At 40.1% G+C, this 16,827-nt stretch overlaps 1 protein-coding gene across 2 annotated transcripts in view; it reads left to right on the forward strand.

The window, feature by feature from the left end:
* uvssa (UV-stimulated scaffold protein A) overlaps positions 1-15,794 on the forward strand; it is a 95,605-nt gene extending 79,811 nt beyond the window's left edge. For both annotated transcript variants that reach the window (XM_067982611.1, XM_067982620.1), the window contains 3 exons: positions 4,177-4,288; positions 8,783-8,972; positions 15,224-15,794. In XM_067982611.1, the coding sequence (XP_067838712.1) occupies positions 4,177-4,288; positions 8,783-8,972; positions 15,224-15,317 (396 nt within the window). In that variant the 3' untranslated portion in view covers positions 15,318-15,794. The remainder of the gene's footprint in view (positions 1-4,176; positions 4,289-8,782; positions 8,973-15,223) is intronic.
* Positions 15,795-16,827: the final 1,033 nt, after the last annotated feature.

The following is a 16,827-nucleotide window of genomic DNA, read 5'->3' on the forward strand; positions in this document are numbered from 1 at the left end:
GTGAGCATGAAGGGGATGCACAAGGGTGTTTGAGGGATTGTCATGGTTCTTACTTCTATTGAATTAAAGAACAACTCACATCACACATTATATTGGCACCACTACTGCCATGTCTTCGCGAATCCTGTCCGGTTTGTGCAATAATGCCCGCTCCTGGGTATCCCTATGAGAACCCACCACTGATGCCACCCAGTGTGTCACTGCAGAGTGGGTGTAGGTGTATTTGCAGGCTTCTTCTGCGCAGACGACTGAGAGACATCGGGGATGTCCCCGGTTGCAGCCTGGAAGGCTGTGGAGCAGAAGTTCGGGAGGGCAGTGGTGACTTTGACAGTGACAGGTAGGAAGATGGTGCACGGGCCAGCCAGGAGCAGCTCGGCATGAAAGAGGCTGCAGATGTCCACGGCTACATGTCGAGTGACTCTGAGCCTCCGTGTGCACTGCTGCTCAGAGAGGTACAGGAGGCTGAGCCTCGGTCTGTGGAACGTGGGGCGAGGGTAGTGCCCTCTGCGACGCATCTCTCTCTGCGGTAGCCCTCCCTCCTGCTGTGCAGGTGGATGTGTCACAGCACTCTGTTGTGGAGCTCCACTTGTCAGAGGTTGACGGCGTGGATGGCGAGGCTGGTGAGGCTGATGATGCCGTTCGCCCTCCGAGGAGGTCATGACTGCAGCTACGGCGGCCCCCATCCGCAAGATGTACATCTGAGGGGGTCCGCAATGTAGGTACATGTCTCTGGACCCCGGCGTAAGTGTGCAGGTTGGTGACTTCGACCATCAGGAGGAGGGTGGTGGAGGCCAAACTTTGTCCCAAGTGACAGAGCGGCCTCCTGCAATGGCTGAGGGTCTCCCCCCACCCCACCTGTCAAATGGACCTTTGCAGCTGCCACAAGCTGACGGCTGCAACACGTCCATTTCAACTGGGACTGTTTCCCCCAGTGTGTGAAACAGTCCCATGTTTATCCAAAATCACACACAGTCCCTTAATCAGGTCAGTTAATGACCTGAACAAGCAAAATAAATACACTCAAGTGGCATCCCGCTGGCTTTAATTGCCTGCGGGATTCCCACCAGCGGGGGCTGCACTCGCACCCCCGCACGTCATCGGGGAACCCGGAAGTGGTCGGGATCGTGGCGCGATCCGGTCACGTGCCTGGATATCGGGATTTTCGGGGCCCCCCCGCTGGAAACCCACAGGAAACCCGACGGTAAAATCGAGCCCATTAACTCTTGAATAGATCTGCAATTGCTACAACCATGAAAGATCTTCCAAATCTGGAATGGGACTGAGGATATCTTGAGTAAAAGGATCTTTTTTTAATCTGGGAAGAAACCTTTTATGACAACTGCTGTATAAATATTCATGAGCATTTCTTAACATACTGACTGGCAGATGAACATTGTTGTCAGATGTGAATTACTAATAGGCATCAAAAGCAGTGGTCTAGTGCTAGACAGTTTTTTTTTGCCCCTCCACATTCAGTAGTGTAGACTCTTGATAGATTTGTACAACTGGTTTGCCAAGAAATATTATAGTTGAATCTGTATTTCTGGATAATGACAGTAAATGAGAATGTGTTGGAATTCCACGGTTAAAGCAAGTATTTATGAAATATTATAGCAGTAGACAAAGAATGCACTACAGAAAGTAGTGTTTCAAGTTATTTATTGCTTCAGCAACCTTAGAAAATATTCATGAAAGGTGCTTGTTCTACAGCACTAGAAAAAAGGACTTTTCTCCACATATTCCTGCTGGAGCCCTACTTCAAGAACCATTTCTAAAATCACTTATTTGCACATGATAATGCATTATCATATCATAATGGATTATGTGTAACTATTTCTGCAGTCATCTGTTTACACGTGACACCCCTTGGAGAATTCAGTATTTAAATCAGCGCATCAACTTATCTTGAGTATGGCTTCCTTAGGTTCTCACTTATTTTAAATGGAAGGAAAAAAAAAGTCACCAAAATTTTTACTACTCTTTAAATTGGTTAAAAATAGGCCAAAGGGCATTGCATATATTAGTCAAAAAGAAAAGGCCATTAAGCCCATCTGCGTTATCCTGATTATGTACAGGACCCACTGATTGTATTTTCATTTCCGCCTTTGAGACATCTCCATCCACTCGATGAAATAGGAATCAGTTAATTTATGTTGTAAGTCCTTCAGATGAGTACATTCACTATGCTGGGCGATTGATACACTCTATGGATCTACACCCTACCATTGTCCTTGCTCTGGCAATTGCTACCACACAGCAAGTGACACTTTTAATGTCAGCCAGCGCAGTCAAATGTTTTACCTGCTGTGTGTTAGCACAATGAAGGTATATAATTATAACTTTACTACTGATGTTTATTGCTTTACATTTCTCCATAGTAAATGCCATTTTCTATTTGCCATAAAGGGAAATAAAGTTCAGCGCTTCAAAGTTGTCCTTGACGTTAACTAATACAAACTTTTGTTGAAATTAGGTTGAAAGCTTTTGGCCCTGAAAATCTCGAGGCCACAATCTCCCAGCAGTTATGCCGTGATCACGCCTGCTGTGGAACTCCACTGCTGACCCTGCCAAAGTTCAGAGAAAGGGGCTCATGAAGGCGGCTCTATATGAGCTTAGGAAATTGGCAAAATTCTATCATGCAAACATCGCTTTAGAAATGTTTTATTTTAAAGTTGGAATGAGAGAAGCAGCCACAGCCCACTTTATGCTAATATAAATTTCTCAAGATGTTAGGCTTGGATTCATCCGATTTTTGGAAAACAATAGCAGATCAAAATTTTCTTAAGCAAGTCATTTTTGATAAAGTGAATTGAATACTCAGAATGTTGTGTGGTGAGTAGCTGGGTTCAAATCCTTGCTGTGGTTGGAGCTAAGGACTGAGCCTACATTGTAGGGGAAATACTGCCACTGACAATGGAAGCAAGTGCTATAAAAATGGAAAATAGACCCACTGTTATACACCATTAACTCTCACCAAGACTGAGAGTACCTGTACAGTGCAGTCCCCTTAATACCATTTGCAATAAGATCAACTTTTCAAGATGTCTGAATCAGTCATTTTTGTTGTAATTTCAAACTTCCTTTCTGAATTATCGAAAATGTTGGTAAAAAATTAGTTTCTGCTAATAAGGCTGTTCTGCTCACTGAATATTGGTGCGTGCTTTCTTGACCTGTTATCTGATTCAGCTGTAAAATACACTAATTTTTTTGAAATTTGTCGCAGTCATTTTCAATAATGTACTGAGAAGCTTTGTAATAGGTGTGTCCAAATTGAATATGTATATGGCACCTGCCACTACCTTGTTTGTGTCTGGTTTTAGTGTAGTGCAGAAATTGCTACGTGTACTGCATTTGCCCCAGCATATAACAGCCTCGCCCAAAGTCAGTATTGTGGGGGCATGGTCCTGTGAAACTTCAAAATGTGTTCTACCATCTGTAAAATAAATTATACGTACATTTGTTTCTAACTTTTCAATATTATCCCCCAACAGTGGTGAGTCTTGCTGCGAGTATACATTTAATGGAAAGGCACTGAAGATTGTGAATGAACAGAGGGACCTAGAGGTTCAAATACCCCTGAAAGTGTGACTGCAGGGAGTCAAAGCCATTACAAAGGACAATAGAATTTGGGGTTTTATAAATATGGGCGTAGAGTATAAGAGTAAAGAAGTAATGATGAATTTATACAAAACATTGGTTATGCCACAGTTAAAGAACTGTGTGCAGTTTTGTGTGCCCCATTATAGAAAGGACATTAAAGCCACAGAGAACATACTGTGTAGATTCACCACGAGATCCCATGGATAGAAAACTATAGTTACGAGGAGAGACTTGAGATACCGGAACTGTTTCCAATGGACCAGAGTAGGCTAATAGGATATTTAATAGAGGTGTTTAAAAATTATGAAGTGTTTTCTGTTTTAGCTTTGACATTCCAGGTTGGTGCTGAGCATCTGCCAGGCATTGAACTAAAAGATCAATTGTCGGGCATTTTCCTTCCGTTGACCAAACACGGAGCCGTGTTGGCAGACATGGTCAGGCAGAAATCCAGAGCAACTATTGCCACACAGATGACAAACTTTTCACAGAAGCCACAGTTAGATAGATTGATTTTCTTTTATACTGTATGCAACACTGTGCTCATTGCATCTCTTTTTTTGTATATACACTGTATAGTGCCCTTTCCATGGAAAGATCATCCCAAGGGATGAGCAAGGAAATCCTGTGAATCCAGAAGATATTTTAAGACTGAAGCAAGAAGAACAGAGAAAGCAGGAAGAGAAAGCTGGTATGGAAATGTCATTGATTAGTTATATTTTTTAATGTAAGTGAGCTCATGTATACGAGGTAAAAGGGTAAGTTTTGAATATATATATATAAGTTTTGAATATATATATATTCAAAACTTGAATAAATTCAGGCTTATTGTAGAATGTTGCTACAAATGTAAATCTCAGTTATGTTATTACTAATGTACTGTGTAAGAAAGGGAATAGTTGTCTCTGAACAGGGAGGGAGTTTACCCTCAATAAATCAGACACTATACAAAAAGTGACACAACTGGTCTTTTTTAGAGCTCCATCATTAGCACCTCCTACTTATGGTAAATCTAACTACCATTCCATTAATATCATGCACCCTTAATTTTCATAAGAAGTCTTTTATGTAGCACTTTATCAACATCATGGAACCGCAACAAAAAATATGATCTGGTTAAATATATTTGGGACTATCACACAATTAAAGTAAAATTGTGAGTGGGATTGACCATCAGACGAATCAGATTTGAGGCATTATTGGGGACCTTACATAAATTTAAAGCGATAGGGCCCCCATCTCACACGCAGACTCACTGATCTATAGATTTATACAGAGGCAAACTGGGAGGAATATGGAGGGACTGACAGGGCATTGAGAATTAAAGAAAGAAATTTCATCTTATACAGCACCTTTCTCATCTTCAGAATGCCCCAAAGTGTTTCACAGCCAATAAATTACTTTTTGACATGTTATGTGGGCAAACGTGGCAGCCAATTTGTGCAAAAAGGAAAATAATACACAGATTGAGTGCTGCCAACTTTTTACAAATGTGGAAATTAGTTTTTTTCAACAAAAGGAAAATTAAAAGTTATAAGATATAAAAGGTGCTAAAATGCGTGTCTCATGATAGTTACATTTTTTTTTTGTTGCCCAGCTTCCACCGATTTATCAGCAGATCTGGGGTTGAAGGGAGCAAAAAGCTACTGGGGCTCACATTTCATTGTGTCTCCACTTCCCAACTATTTTCCTATGGGTACATCCTGTTGGCTAGACTATCCTGCCCATGTGCAAGCAGGCATATGTAAATTTGATGCAGATGGGGAAATCAGTCTCCAGCACATTGTGTGCTTTTGACCAGATCCATCGCTGAATTCAGGGACCATCTGTTAGGCCCCAACATCCAGTGTATCAAAGGTCAGCAGTGGGGGGGCTTGGAGGCATCAACAGAAACGGGGCCCATGCAAATGTTCTTAAAGCACAACGCAGAGCCATGCATCAGAATTGAACATTTGCAGCCCAAAAAACTTTTTTTTTTCTTCTTCAGGCAGCTCGTGGCGACCTCTTTCTCCTACGGCAGCATGTCCCCACGGCCTGCTACATCAAGTATCCACTTCTATACTGGCTCAAATCCCAGACAGAGACTGGTGAACCCGCCTCCTGCATAGGGCCAGGATTGGAGCTAGAAGTGGGGGAATCTCCCCCACTGGAGCTGTCTTTCCCCCGCCCATTGCCAGTCAGAAAGCCTAGGCCCAATTACCTGGGTGACCAAACTTAGAGTTTCCATAGATTACATTGCAGAACTAGAATTTATTGATTTTTGAAAGAATTTTGGATTTAAAATAATTCAGACATTCTGAAAATAAGAGGGAAATGAGACTTACAAAGACAATTCTTAAGTTTATGATTTTTGATTACGGGTATATGTTACTGCCTAGTTCAATAAATGTTAAATCTCCAGGTTCTTTCAAAAAGTTGCTCAAGTTTCTGTTGCAGGCGTTTAGCTGACTGACCTATAGTATATTCCCAGCAATTTCTTAATGTGACAATTAGGTCCTTAATGAGGCATTGTCACCACAGTTTTTGATAGGTTGAGTTTCTAAAATATGGTCAGAAAAAGCTGCTGTTTCAGCACAATATTGGAAAGAAGCATTTGGTCTACACTGTAGCAGATTTGCAAATAACTTTTATTAACTGCTTTTGATCAATAGAGCTTACCCTTTATTGTACTAGAATCAAAAATATCATAAAATGCTGGAAATACATAGCAGATTGATCAGCATCTTAAATTGAGACTTTGGGTGAGGCCCTTCAGCAGAACCTTTTCAGATTTCAAGCATTTGCAGTTTTTCTTTTTATCTGTACTATAAAAATAAAACAAATTGTTGATGCAATAATGCCATTGTGTCACCAAACCTGTTATCTCACCCTTCAGCATTACAAGCATGCTGAAGTGCCTTGCAAGATATTTTCTCTGGATAACATTGTCCCTTTATGTCTGTCTCACGTGAATGGACAGCAAGAAAAATCCTTAAACGAAAATGATACTTTGAGTTTCCAAGGATCAGACTGCATGAAGCACCATTTTCTGCTGTCGTTCCCAGATAGATAATTTTGGCTTTGGAATGCATTTGATGTTAATATACATCATACTGTATCAATCAAATAATTTCAGTTTTGTGCTATGCATATCCTAGATTTTGTTTTGTAATTCTAACAAGTGTGCATTTAAAACCAAGCTGATGGCCATGCGTGTAATCTGTGATGTTACCTGCTACCTCCAGGTGGCTTTGAATCTGGAATTCAGACGGAATTCAGCAGTTTGAAGTGTTCAGTGTTCCATTTTAAAATAGATTGAATCCCAAATACTGTTTGACACAGTGAATGAACATAGACATAACAGTGTTACAATCTATTTGGGAATGACAGCAGAAAATGTGCATAGAACAATGGTGCTTCCTGCGATCTGATCCTTTCTAAATCACTCGACTCTTTCCTAGTTTCCGGTATTTACATAAAGCCTTAAGTGTAACACAGAATGATGACTAGGTCTTGACGTCATGAATTGATTATAAAGCACAGTGACCTACTAATCTGTAGCTTTCATCCTTTCCAATGGTTCGCACATACGAGCAAATTAAGTACCTATTTTTTGTGTCAGTACTCAAGAATATCTGGTCTTTCAGCCTTTAGTGACTTGTTAACAAACAGGTATCAGGACAACCGCGGGAAGGCAGGCCGCTGGCCAGTCAGATGTGAAATAGCATCTCTTTACTAACTACAGTATTGATTTTTCTTCCCAAACTGTGTAATTTTTTCACCACCAGTAAAGTCAGCAACACTATATGAAGAGCTTTAGGGTCCATCAAGGCTCTAAAGACTGTTCTTCCTTGGCACTCTATTGATTTCTTTTCAAAGGCTTTTAAATTGGTCCTTCATTTTGCTGAAATGCTCATTTCATACTGACTGGGCCCCAGTATTTTTTGCCGTATTTATACAAGTGTCCCATTCATGGAACTCTAAGCTGGTACCGCCTTGTTGTTATTGGAAGGACTTGTGTCTAACTGTGCTTTATTTTGGCCTTAATCATGGATTAATAGTTTCATTTTTTGACTTGTGTCACTTTATATTTAATCTCTTTCAAGATTAAATAAATCTTTTGGATCAACTTTCTTCATGGAACCTCTCTCTTTTTCTTCCTGCTTATCTTGCTCCAGCTCCATTTGTAGAAGACATTTAGCACTGATTTAACCCTATATGAATCACAGTACCTTTCTGTGTGCAGATTTTAGAAAGAACAAAATCAGATCACTCCTTTTTTCCTGAAATCTATATTTGCTGTTAAGTTTTTGTGCTCTTTGAGCTATAGGGTTGCAGCCAGTCGAGTTTTAGACAGGATAGTCTGGCCCTGAAATTCTTTAGGATTTCTACTGATCTCCCACCATAACTCTGGCGTAAGACCGGCAGAACCCTCAGGGAAATTATGTATATGGCTGTTGACATAATTTCCCTGTGGGTTCTGGCAGGAGATCGGCAGAACCATTATGAAATTTCAGGGCCTCTTTTTAAAATTCGGCCATGCAATCCGCGCTAACGGGCATACTAAACCCCACCAATGTGGCGGGCAGGAAGAGGGCGCAAGTTTCGGGCTAGAAGGGCGCCACCCGCCATATTGGAAAAGGACAAAAAATCATTGTGCAGTACCCACACCTGAAGCCGGTTTATATGGGACCTGGAATTCCTACTTTACTGAGAAATGCATGTATGGCCAGTATTTTTGGATATTTACAAAAATGTGGGTATGTCCTTTTTAGTTCCTACAAAAAATAATTTATTAGCACTAACGAACAAGAGTAAAGGGTGTCCAACAGAAGTTATGACCCCAGAGTATGTCATGTAACTGGGGAACTGGTATCACAGAAAACATTAGTTGTGAATGTATTATTAATGTAATAGTCACAATATCCCAATTTATAATACCAGAGGCAGCACAAAATAAAACCATCCTATATATTGTGATGATGTAATGCTCTACCATTTAAAACAGGAGTGAGATCTTTGAGGAATATAATAACTCCAGTTGGTAAAAGCAATTACCAGCCAAAGTTTGATGTTCATTTCCTGAGTACCAATGCTTACTTAGATCACAAGGCAAGGATAGATACTCTTGAAGGTGTGGGTAGTTGGGACTCGCACAGTCACTCACAATACTGTAAGAGATTCATGGGTGTTTCTTCCCCGACAGACTGGCGGGATCCAGAATTGATGCGTGAGATTGAAGCTGCCACAGGAGTAGATCTTGGTTCTTCGAAATGTGACACAAAGGGAAAGGGAAAAAAGGGAAAAGGAAAGAAGAAAAAGTATCCAAATCTCACTGATTTAAAACAGCAGAGTAACACATCTCGATCAAGGCTGGGGAAACGAGTGTTCGACAAGTAAGGACTTTATTCAATATTATTTTCCTTTTGAAGTGTTTCTGTTGCTATTAGTTTGGGAATTATACATTTTTCATGGTGCATTAAGACAGCTTTTTTTTAAATTCAATTTGCAATTTTAAAAGAATTTTTTTCATTAAAAGTATTTATATTTCTTTACCAAATTGGGAGTTTATCATTTGGTTTTTGATGTGTTATCCAAAAGAATGTACACAAAACATTTTTTCTTTTGCTACTAGTTTGATTCTAAGGTATTCCGGCAACTACTATTTATTTATTTTTAATAACAGTTCCGATTCCCCACTTTTCCCCTTTTCCCTCAAATCTCCTCCCTTACCATTGACAAGTTTCCTATCTTGGTTGGGAAAGAGATTAAGGAGAGGCTAGATGGTTCCCCACAGGGAAGAAGCTAAAACGTCTAGGTTAATCAACCCAAGCTGCTCTGTACCCGTTGGTGGTTTAGTTACAGAGCAGCATAGGCAAAGGCCAGGGAGCTGGTCAGCCTCCTGCTCTTTTGGACAGTGGTGTTTTGTAGTATGTGGACATATCCCTGAAGAGGAAAGAAAAACTTGTGCTTAAAGATAGTCATTATTATATGACCAAAATTCCCTTTTTTTTGCAGTTTGTAATGGTATATATAATAGGTCACACAATTACAGAAGATATCTGTTGACATGAAACTACAAGATGCAGATACCACTTCATTATGTGGACGGCATCATTTACATGGCTGGAAGGGTGCTTCAGCATTACAGACCTGAGCAATTGCTTAGAATGTCGGAGCAATGCCATATTGCTTCTGAGTCAGAAAGCTGCAGGCCAAGCTCCACTCCAGGATCTGAGCACATAATAGAAACATAAAATCGTACAACACAGAAGGAGGCCAATCGGCCCATCGTGCCCATGCCGGCTCTTTGAAAGAGTTATCCAATTAGTCCCACTATCCTGCTCCTTCCCCATAGCCCTGCAAAATTTTCCTTTTCAAGTATATATTCAATTCACTTTTGAAAGTTACTATTGAATCTGCTTCCATCACCCTTTCAGGCAGTGCATTCCAGATCATCACAGTTTGCTGCATAAAAATAATTCTCATCTCCCCTCTGGTTCTTTTGCCAATTACCTTAAATCTGTGTCCTCTGGTTACTGACCTTACTGCCAGTGGAAACAGTTTGACATTATTTACTCTATCAAAACTCTTCATAATTTTGAACATCTCTATTAAATCTCTCCTTAACCCTGTTTGCTCCAAGGAGAACAATCCCAGCTTCTCTGGTCTCTCCACACAACTGAAGTCCCTCATCCCTAGTACCATTCTAGTAAATCTCCTCTGCACCCTCTCCAAGGCCTTGACATCCTTCCTAAAGTGTGGTGCCGAGAATTGGACACACTCCCCCAGCTGAGTCCTAACCAATGATTGATAAAGGTTTAGCATCACTTCCTTGCTTTTGTACTCTATACCTCTATTTATAAAGCCCAGGATCCTGTATACTTTTTTAACAGCCTTATCAACTTGTCCTGCCACCTGCAAAGATTTTTGTGCGTGAACCCCCAGATCGCTCTGTTCCTGCACCCCCTTTAAAATTGTACCATTCAGTTTATATTGCCTCTCCTCATTCTTCCTTCCAAAATGCAATCTTCACACCTCTCTGCATTAAATTTCATTTGTCATGTGTTTATGGCCTCCTGAAGTCTTCTACTATCCTCCTCGTTGTTTACAACATTTCCAAGCTTTGCATCATCTGCAAACTTCGAAATTACGAAATAATCAAGGCTGACATTTCATTGCAGTACTGAGGGAGTGTTGCACTGTCGGAGGTGCAAGTCTTTTATTTAAACCGAGGCCCCATCTGCCTGTTCAGGCGGATGTAAAAGGGCACCATTTATAAAAGGGGCGGGGGAGTTCTTCTGATGTCCATTTATCCCTCAACCAACATCACCAAAAACAGATTAACTGGTCATTTATATTAGTTGCTGGCAACTTTGCAGTACATTTACGTCACTCCCAAACCAAACCACACAAAATATATGTACACTATAAATTACCTATAAAATGCAACATTTTCATGTCCTGGCCAAAAGTTATGTTCTGGAGTGCTTAGAGGGTTAATTAACCTTCTGCTCCTTTTGCCACAAAGAAAAAAAAACTTGAATTTACAAGTAATAAAATCCTGCTGTTCCTGTCAATAGAATTTAGTGAATGGTTGCACAGGACTGAGATGGATATCATTTCATTTACAGCACCACACAGTGCAGTGATGCTGATGCCAGACTTAACATTACACACCAGGACATGTCAAGGCCACTGAATTAGTGCTAAAGACTCCTCTTAGGAATTAGATATTTGGGCTGCAGTTCTGCTGTTTCCTAATTTCACAGGTCTTGAAGATAGAAATGATGCTGTTAAATGTACACAGTGTCCTGGTGTGCTTTTATTAACAGAAAGTATTTTCAAGGTATTACAGAGCTTAAAGTATTGATCTCTTCTGTAACTGCTGCAGGGGAAATCAGTGTTCAGACACTCGTATTTGAGATATTGCAATTTTTATTTAATTCAGGCGCATTTACTGTTCAAACTAATCATTCCTAAACTAACCAGAGCTACAATAATAAGCATGTTTTGTGTTGCTATAGATCAGTTCGAGAGATTGAGTGTGAAATTTTTTAAAATCCCATTAAAGGAAAGGCAGTTATCAAAAGCAAATTCGTTGATGCTATTTGCATGAAAGCCATTAAACCTTTTGGATACTGATTGTTCCTTTCAATTTTAAAGGCAGGCATGGACGATTTCTATAACTTAATTAGCAAAAATGACTTTGTGTACATTTTCCATGCAAACATAAATTAAAATTACAGGAGACGCATGAAGGCATATGTAAAGATCTCCAGGAAAAGGACCCTGAATGCTTGAAGTATGAACTCGGTCATAGGTGATTACTAAGTGAAAACCTTTTCTAGAAAATGTTGAAGAACTCTGCTCTCCATAAACCCTGTAGAGCATAGTTCACACATTTTGGTAACTGGTTTGTAATGTGAGGAGGGAGAGAGACCGACCAGAGCTGATTAGTGAAGATGGACAAATACTCTTTTGGGATCAACAAATAATTATGTGGAGCTTTCCATTAGGACATTAAATTGATATGGAGTAGATTTCACAAAGCCTGTGGAAGGAGCAGGTTTGATATTACTTAATTGCCTTTTCTTATTACTGCTTTCTTGCTTTTAAAACAAAAGCGAGGGAATGTAATTTTTAAAAAGTTGCTTTTTGTTGTCTTTAAAGATTTTTATGGTGTCCTAAAAACAAAGATTTGCATTTTTATAGCACCTTTCACAACCTCAAGACGTCCCAAAGCGCTTTACAGCCAATGAAGTACCTTTGAAGTGTAGTCTCTGTTGTAATGTAGGAAACGCGGCTGCCATTTTGCACACAGCAAGATCCCACAAACAGCAATGTGATAATGACCAGATAATCTGTTTAAGCGATGTTGGTTGAGGGATAAATACTGGCCAGAACACCAGGGAGAACTCCCCTACTCTTCTTTGAATAGTGCCCTAGGATCTTTTACGTCCATCTGAGAGGGCATACGGGACCTCGGTTTTACGTCTCATCCGAAAGATGGCACCTCCGAGCAGTGCAGCACTCCCTCGGTACTGCACTGGAGTTTCAGACTGGATTTTGTGCTCAAGTCTCTGGTGTGGGACTTAAACCCACAACCTTCTGACTCAGAGGCGAGAGTGCTACCAACTGAGCTATGACTGACACCTATTTGCACAGAAGTGGGGATATGTTCTGAGTCGATACTGTTGGTGCTGCAATCTGTTGAAGGTCGCTCATTGGTCTGTGAATAAAGGGCCTGCCAGTTTTCACATTGTGTACGCTGTAAAATGAAAAAAGACTGGGGGTGGAAAGGGTATTCTACGAAAGGTAAACAGGGCAGTAAGAAAGAGAGAACCTTACAAAAAAAGAAATTCATGCAAGGAAGGAAGGGGCAGAACAAACTAGGAAAAAGACAGCAAGGTTGAAAATTGAATTACAAACTGTCAGCTGCAAATTCAGTGGGATTAGGTTTGGTTTGTGCAGTAGAACTGTGAAATAATTTTGTGCATTAAGTGACAGATACTATTCAGTGTGGTAAGTGTACAGTTAGTATAGGATCAAAGAGCCAAAAGAGAGAGTACGTGTTAAATGGGCTGATTGTACAGCATGCTGATCAAGGAAGAAACCTAGAAAACTGTCTGCCCAGGTCTTAGCTATAGTACAAAGACAAATATAGTGCTGGGCTGAATTAACAAGGGGATGGCGTACAAATGAAAGTATTACTTGAATCCATTGCCATATAACCACATATTGTGGTTGACATGTGGCCTGAATTCAGTGCATTAGTTGCCAATCCAAACCTGACTTGGGTCTTCTCCAGAGGCCCAATTGAGCTACTTGGCTTTTGTACTGTTCATTATTTCCCAACCAAGTGAGTGGTCGCTCAAACCAAGGCACAAGAATGTCTCCATACCTTGTATTAATGTACCATTTGTCTTTTACTGAATTGTTCGTCAATGATGTGAATGAGAATTGGAATTGTCCTTTAGAGCAATTATTAAAAATGACCTTCCTTATCTATCTTTATCTTGTGATAAGAACTCTACGTATTTTGTTGCCTTCTCTTACTGCTAATCAGTAGATTCTCAAAAGTTTATATGTTAAAAGGAGTTGGAGGCGTGCAAAGGAACGTATATTTCACTGTTATATTGGTTACTGTTCATTCATCTGCCTTACGCAAATAAAACTAGCAATGTATATTCGACTATGTTATATTGGTTACTGTTCATTCATCTGCCTTATGCAAATAAAACTTCTTGTTGGTCCAGAGCCTGTGTCTCAAGTTGGTACTTTTGGAGAGAGAGGAGAATTCTTGTGCTGGTGTGTGATATAATCCTGTAGCTGGTGAACAGAGTAAGCGTTCTCTGTTACAATCCTTCGGCCTCACTATCATTTACCAAGAAAGATAGTGTAGGAAAAGGGGCACTCCGGAGCATAGAAAACATAAAGTCCACTTATAGGAATGACTGCTGATGCTAAAATATCTAGGCCTGCTTTAGCACTTTCATTTCTTTTTATCATTGGGACCCCAAACATAGATCTGTTGTAGGGTAGGGCCGCAAAAGGGCGGTAGTGGTTCACCAGCCTGTTATACACCCACCCAATTTTCCTTTCCACTGCAGGTCAGCCACCCAATATACACCCTGCCCGATCTTCCATTGAAGTCAATTGAAAGGAACACCGGGCAGGGTGTATAACGGATGGCTGATCCACCATCGCCCATTTTGTGCCCCTGTCGAAGTTGAATTTTACCCTCTTTATCTTTAGGTTGCACTCTCCCACTCCCACAGTTTATCAGTCGGAATCTACTGAAAAATGTGTTTGTAAGTTATTTTGTTGCCTCCTTTCATCATTTTTTGAATCAATGGCATGCCAACAGATATGCTTCTTTTCCACTTCGATGCCAAAGTTCTTCTCTAATTGGCCTCTAAAAGGTGTGAAAGCGATGCATGACACTCCTGCTCTAATTTCTCCTCAGCTCACAGAAATATATTGCCACTGTTCATTACTTCTCCCTAAAACCTTGAACAAGATTAGGAACTTTCCTTGTAATGGCCTCGTATCATTTTGTGGCTCTTGTCTAAGGGTTATTTTATGAAATTAAATTAAACTGAGGGACATCAAATATAGCATTATGTAAATTTTTCAAAATTGACATGTAACCCACACAAAGGAATGCTGTAGTAGCTATTTAACTTGTTCTGTTGCAGCTGTTGGTCTTGCCCTCCGAGAACTCTGCATTCCTTTTGAGCATCTCCCACTTTCTTCATCACACCATAGGCGCCCGTGCCTTCAGCTGTCTAGGCCCTAAGCTCTGGAATTCCCTCCCTAAATCTCTCTGCCTCTCTAACTCCCAATCCTCGTTTAAGTAGCTCCTTAAAATCTACTTCTTTGACCAATCTTTTGGTCACCTGCCCTAATGTCTCCTTCTTTGGCTTGGTGTCAGTTTTCGTCTGATTACGCTCATGTGAAGGGCCTTGGGATGTTTTTCTACACTGTAGAAATGCAAGTGTTGTTGTTGATGGTGTCTTTTTTGCAGCTGTAAGAGTGGGTTAGGGCTGTAACATACTATAATGGTGGTGTGTTGAGCAAGATAAGTAATCTACCAGCACACTGTACAAGTCCGAACAATACACGTTTTTTTTTCTCTTTGCAGGTCCTCAATGAAACGAGTCTCAGAAGCAATGGCTTGTATAGACAAAAGAAAACATGAAAAGTTTGCGAACCAGTTCAACTACGCTTTGCATTAAGACCAACGAAAGGTGCAAAAATGGCCAATTTGTTACGTGACTCTCATCTCTGCAGCTTTCAGGTCTCTGCAACAGGGATTTCAGGGATCTAAATCCGCCTTTTTTTCCTATAGATTGTGGTCTTTTTTAATTCTGTGATGTACGTAATTTATTGCCAAGTATTTAAAATGTCAATTTTTGTACATCAGACTGCTACGTTTGTAAATAATTAAGTATTTAATGTATGTAGTTATTGTAATAGGTGGTAATTGTGATTGATAATGTAATGCACAAAACTGCTTGGACTTCAGATTTACGCATGGTATTTTTTTTGGTGTAATTGAGTGGACAAAATACACTGATTAACTACTCTTGTTTCCAGCAATTCAAATCAATTTAAACTTTACTACAACCTGTATAGCTTTTCTTTGTATTTGAATACATCTGATGAAGATACATTTTTAAATCTTTACTTCTTAAATAAAGGATTCAGTGATTGATGGTTCTTTACTGTTCGTGATACATGTTTTATTAAAATTGGAAGAGTCTTTGCTAACTCAGCTGATGCAAAACTATCTAAATGTGTCCTTTCCTTGAGAGAGGCCATATACACCAATATTGCCATTGTGCCAACCACTATACTATATTGATGGAGTCCTCAATGAGTGTGTCACTGTATTCTTGGAGAGATCATCCGGAATCATACAAAGAGCAATATCACTAATTTCCAGCATCATTCCTCAATATCTACATAAGTGTTACAACAGATAGTTATTTAAACACTATAGATGGGTGTAGGCAAATGTAATAAATTACAGTCTGGTACACTTTTGTAAGTTTACATGCTGCAAGATGGATCATAGTACATCACGAAATTATGCAAAATTACTGTTCAGACACTTCTGTTTTAGATGGTCAGAGCCTAAAATTTAAACTGGCTGGCATTAAGAACCACGGGGGCAAAATTGGACCTCATTTTGCCCATTTTTCGGGTGATAAACGGGTCCAAAACCTACCAATTTTTGTTGCCAATTGCACGTGCCCGAAATGCACAGGAAGTGGTTTGGACATCATATTAGTTAGGGCGCCCCTTAGTCCTCCTGAGTGCCTGTCTGAAACAAGTGTTAGGTCCATTGCCTCTGCAAATGGAGGGCCAACGCTCGTTTCAGACCCCTTTGATAAATTGGACCGCATCTGATTGCAGCATTAGCCATGAAGGCTGCTACCAAAAAGTAAATAAGATTGATCTACAGAATAAAATGACCATGTACTTGGAGAAACATGAGTAAATTAGATTTCTAAAAGGCAGGTTGTGCTTAACCATCCTCATAAAATTCTTCAAAATAACATGCATAATAGATAAAAGAAATGCATATTCATATGGATTTTGAAATAGTGTTTGATTAGGTGCCACAAAAGAGACTTAACACAAAAATAATGTCACGAGGAATTAAGGGGAATGTGGCCACATAAATAGAGCGGTGGTTGGAGGACAGAAAGCAAAGAGTGGAGGTAAAATGACATTTTGAAC

The sequence above is a fragment of the Heptranchias perlo genome, chromosome 1 (genome assembly GCF_035084215.1).
Source record: "Heptranchias perlo isolate sHepPer1 chromosome 1, sHepPer1.hap1, whole genome shotgun sequence".
NCBI lineage: Eukaryota > Metazoa > Chordata > Chondrichthyes > Hexanchiformes > Hexanchidae > Heptranchias > Heptranchias perlo.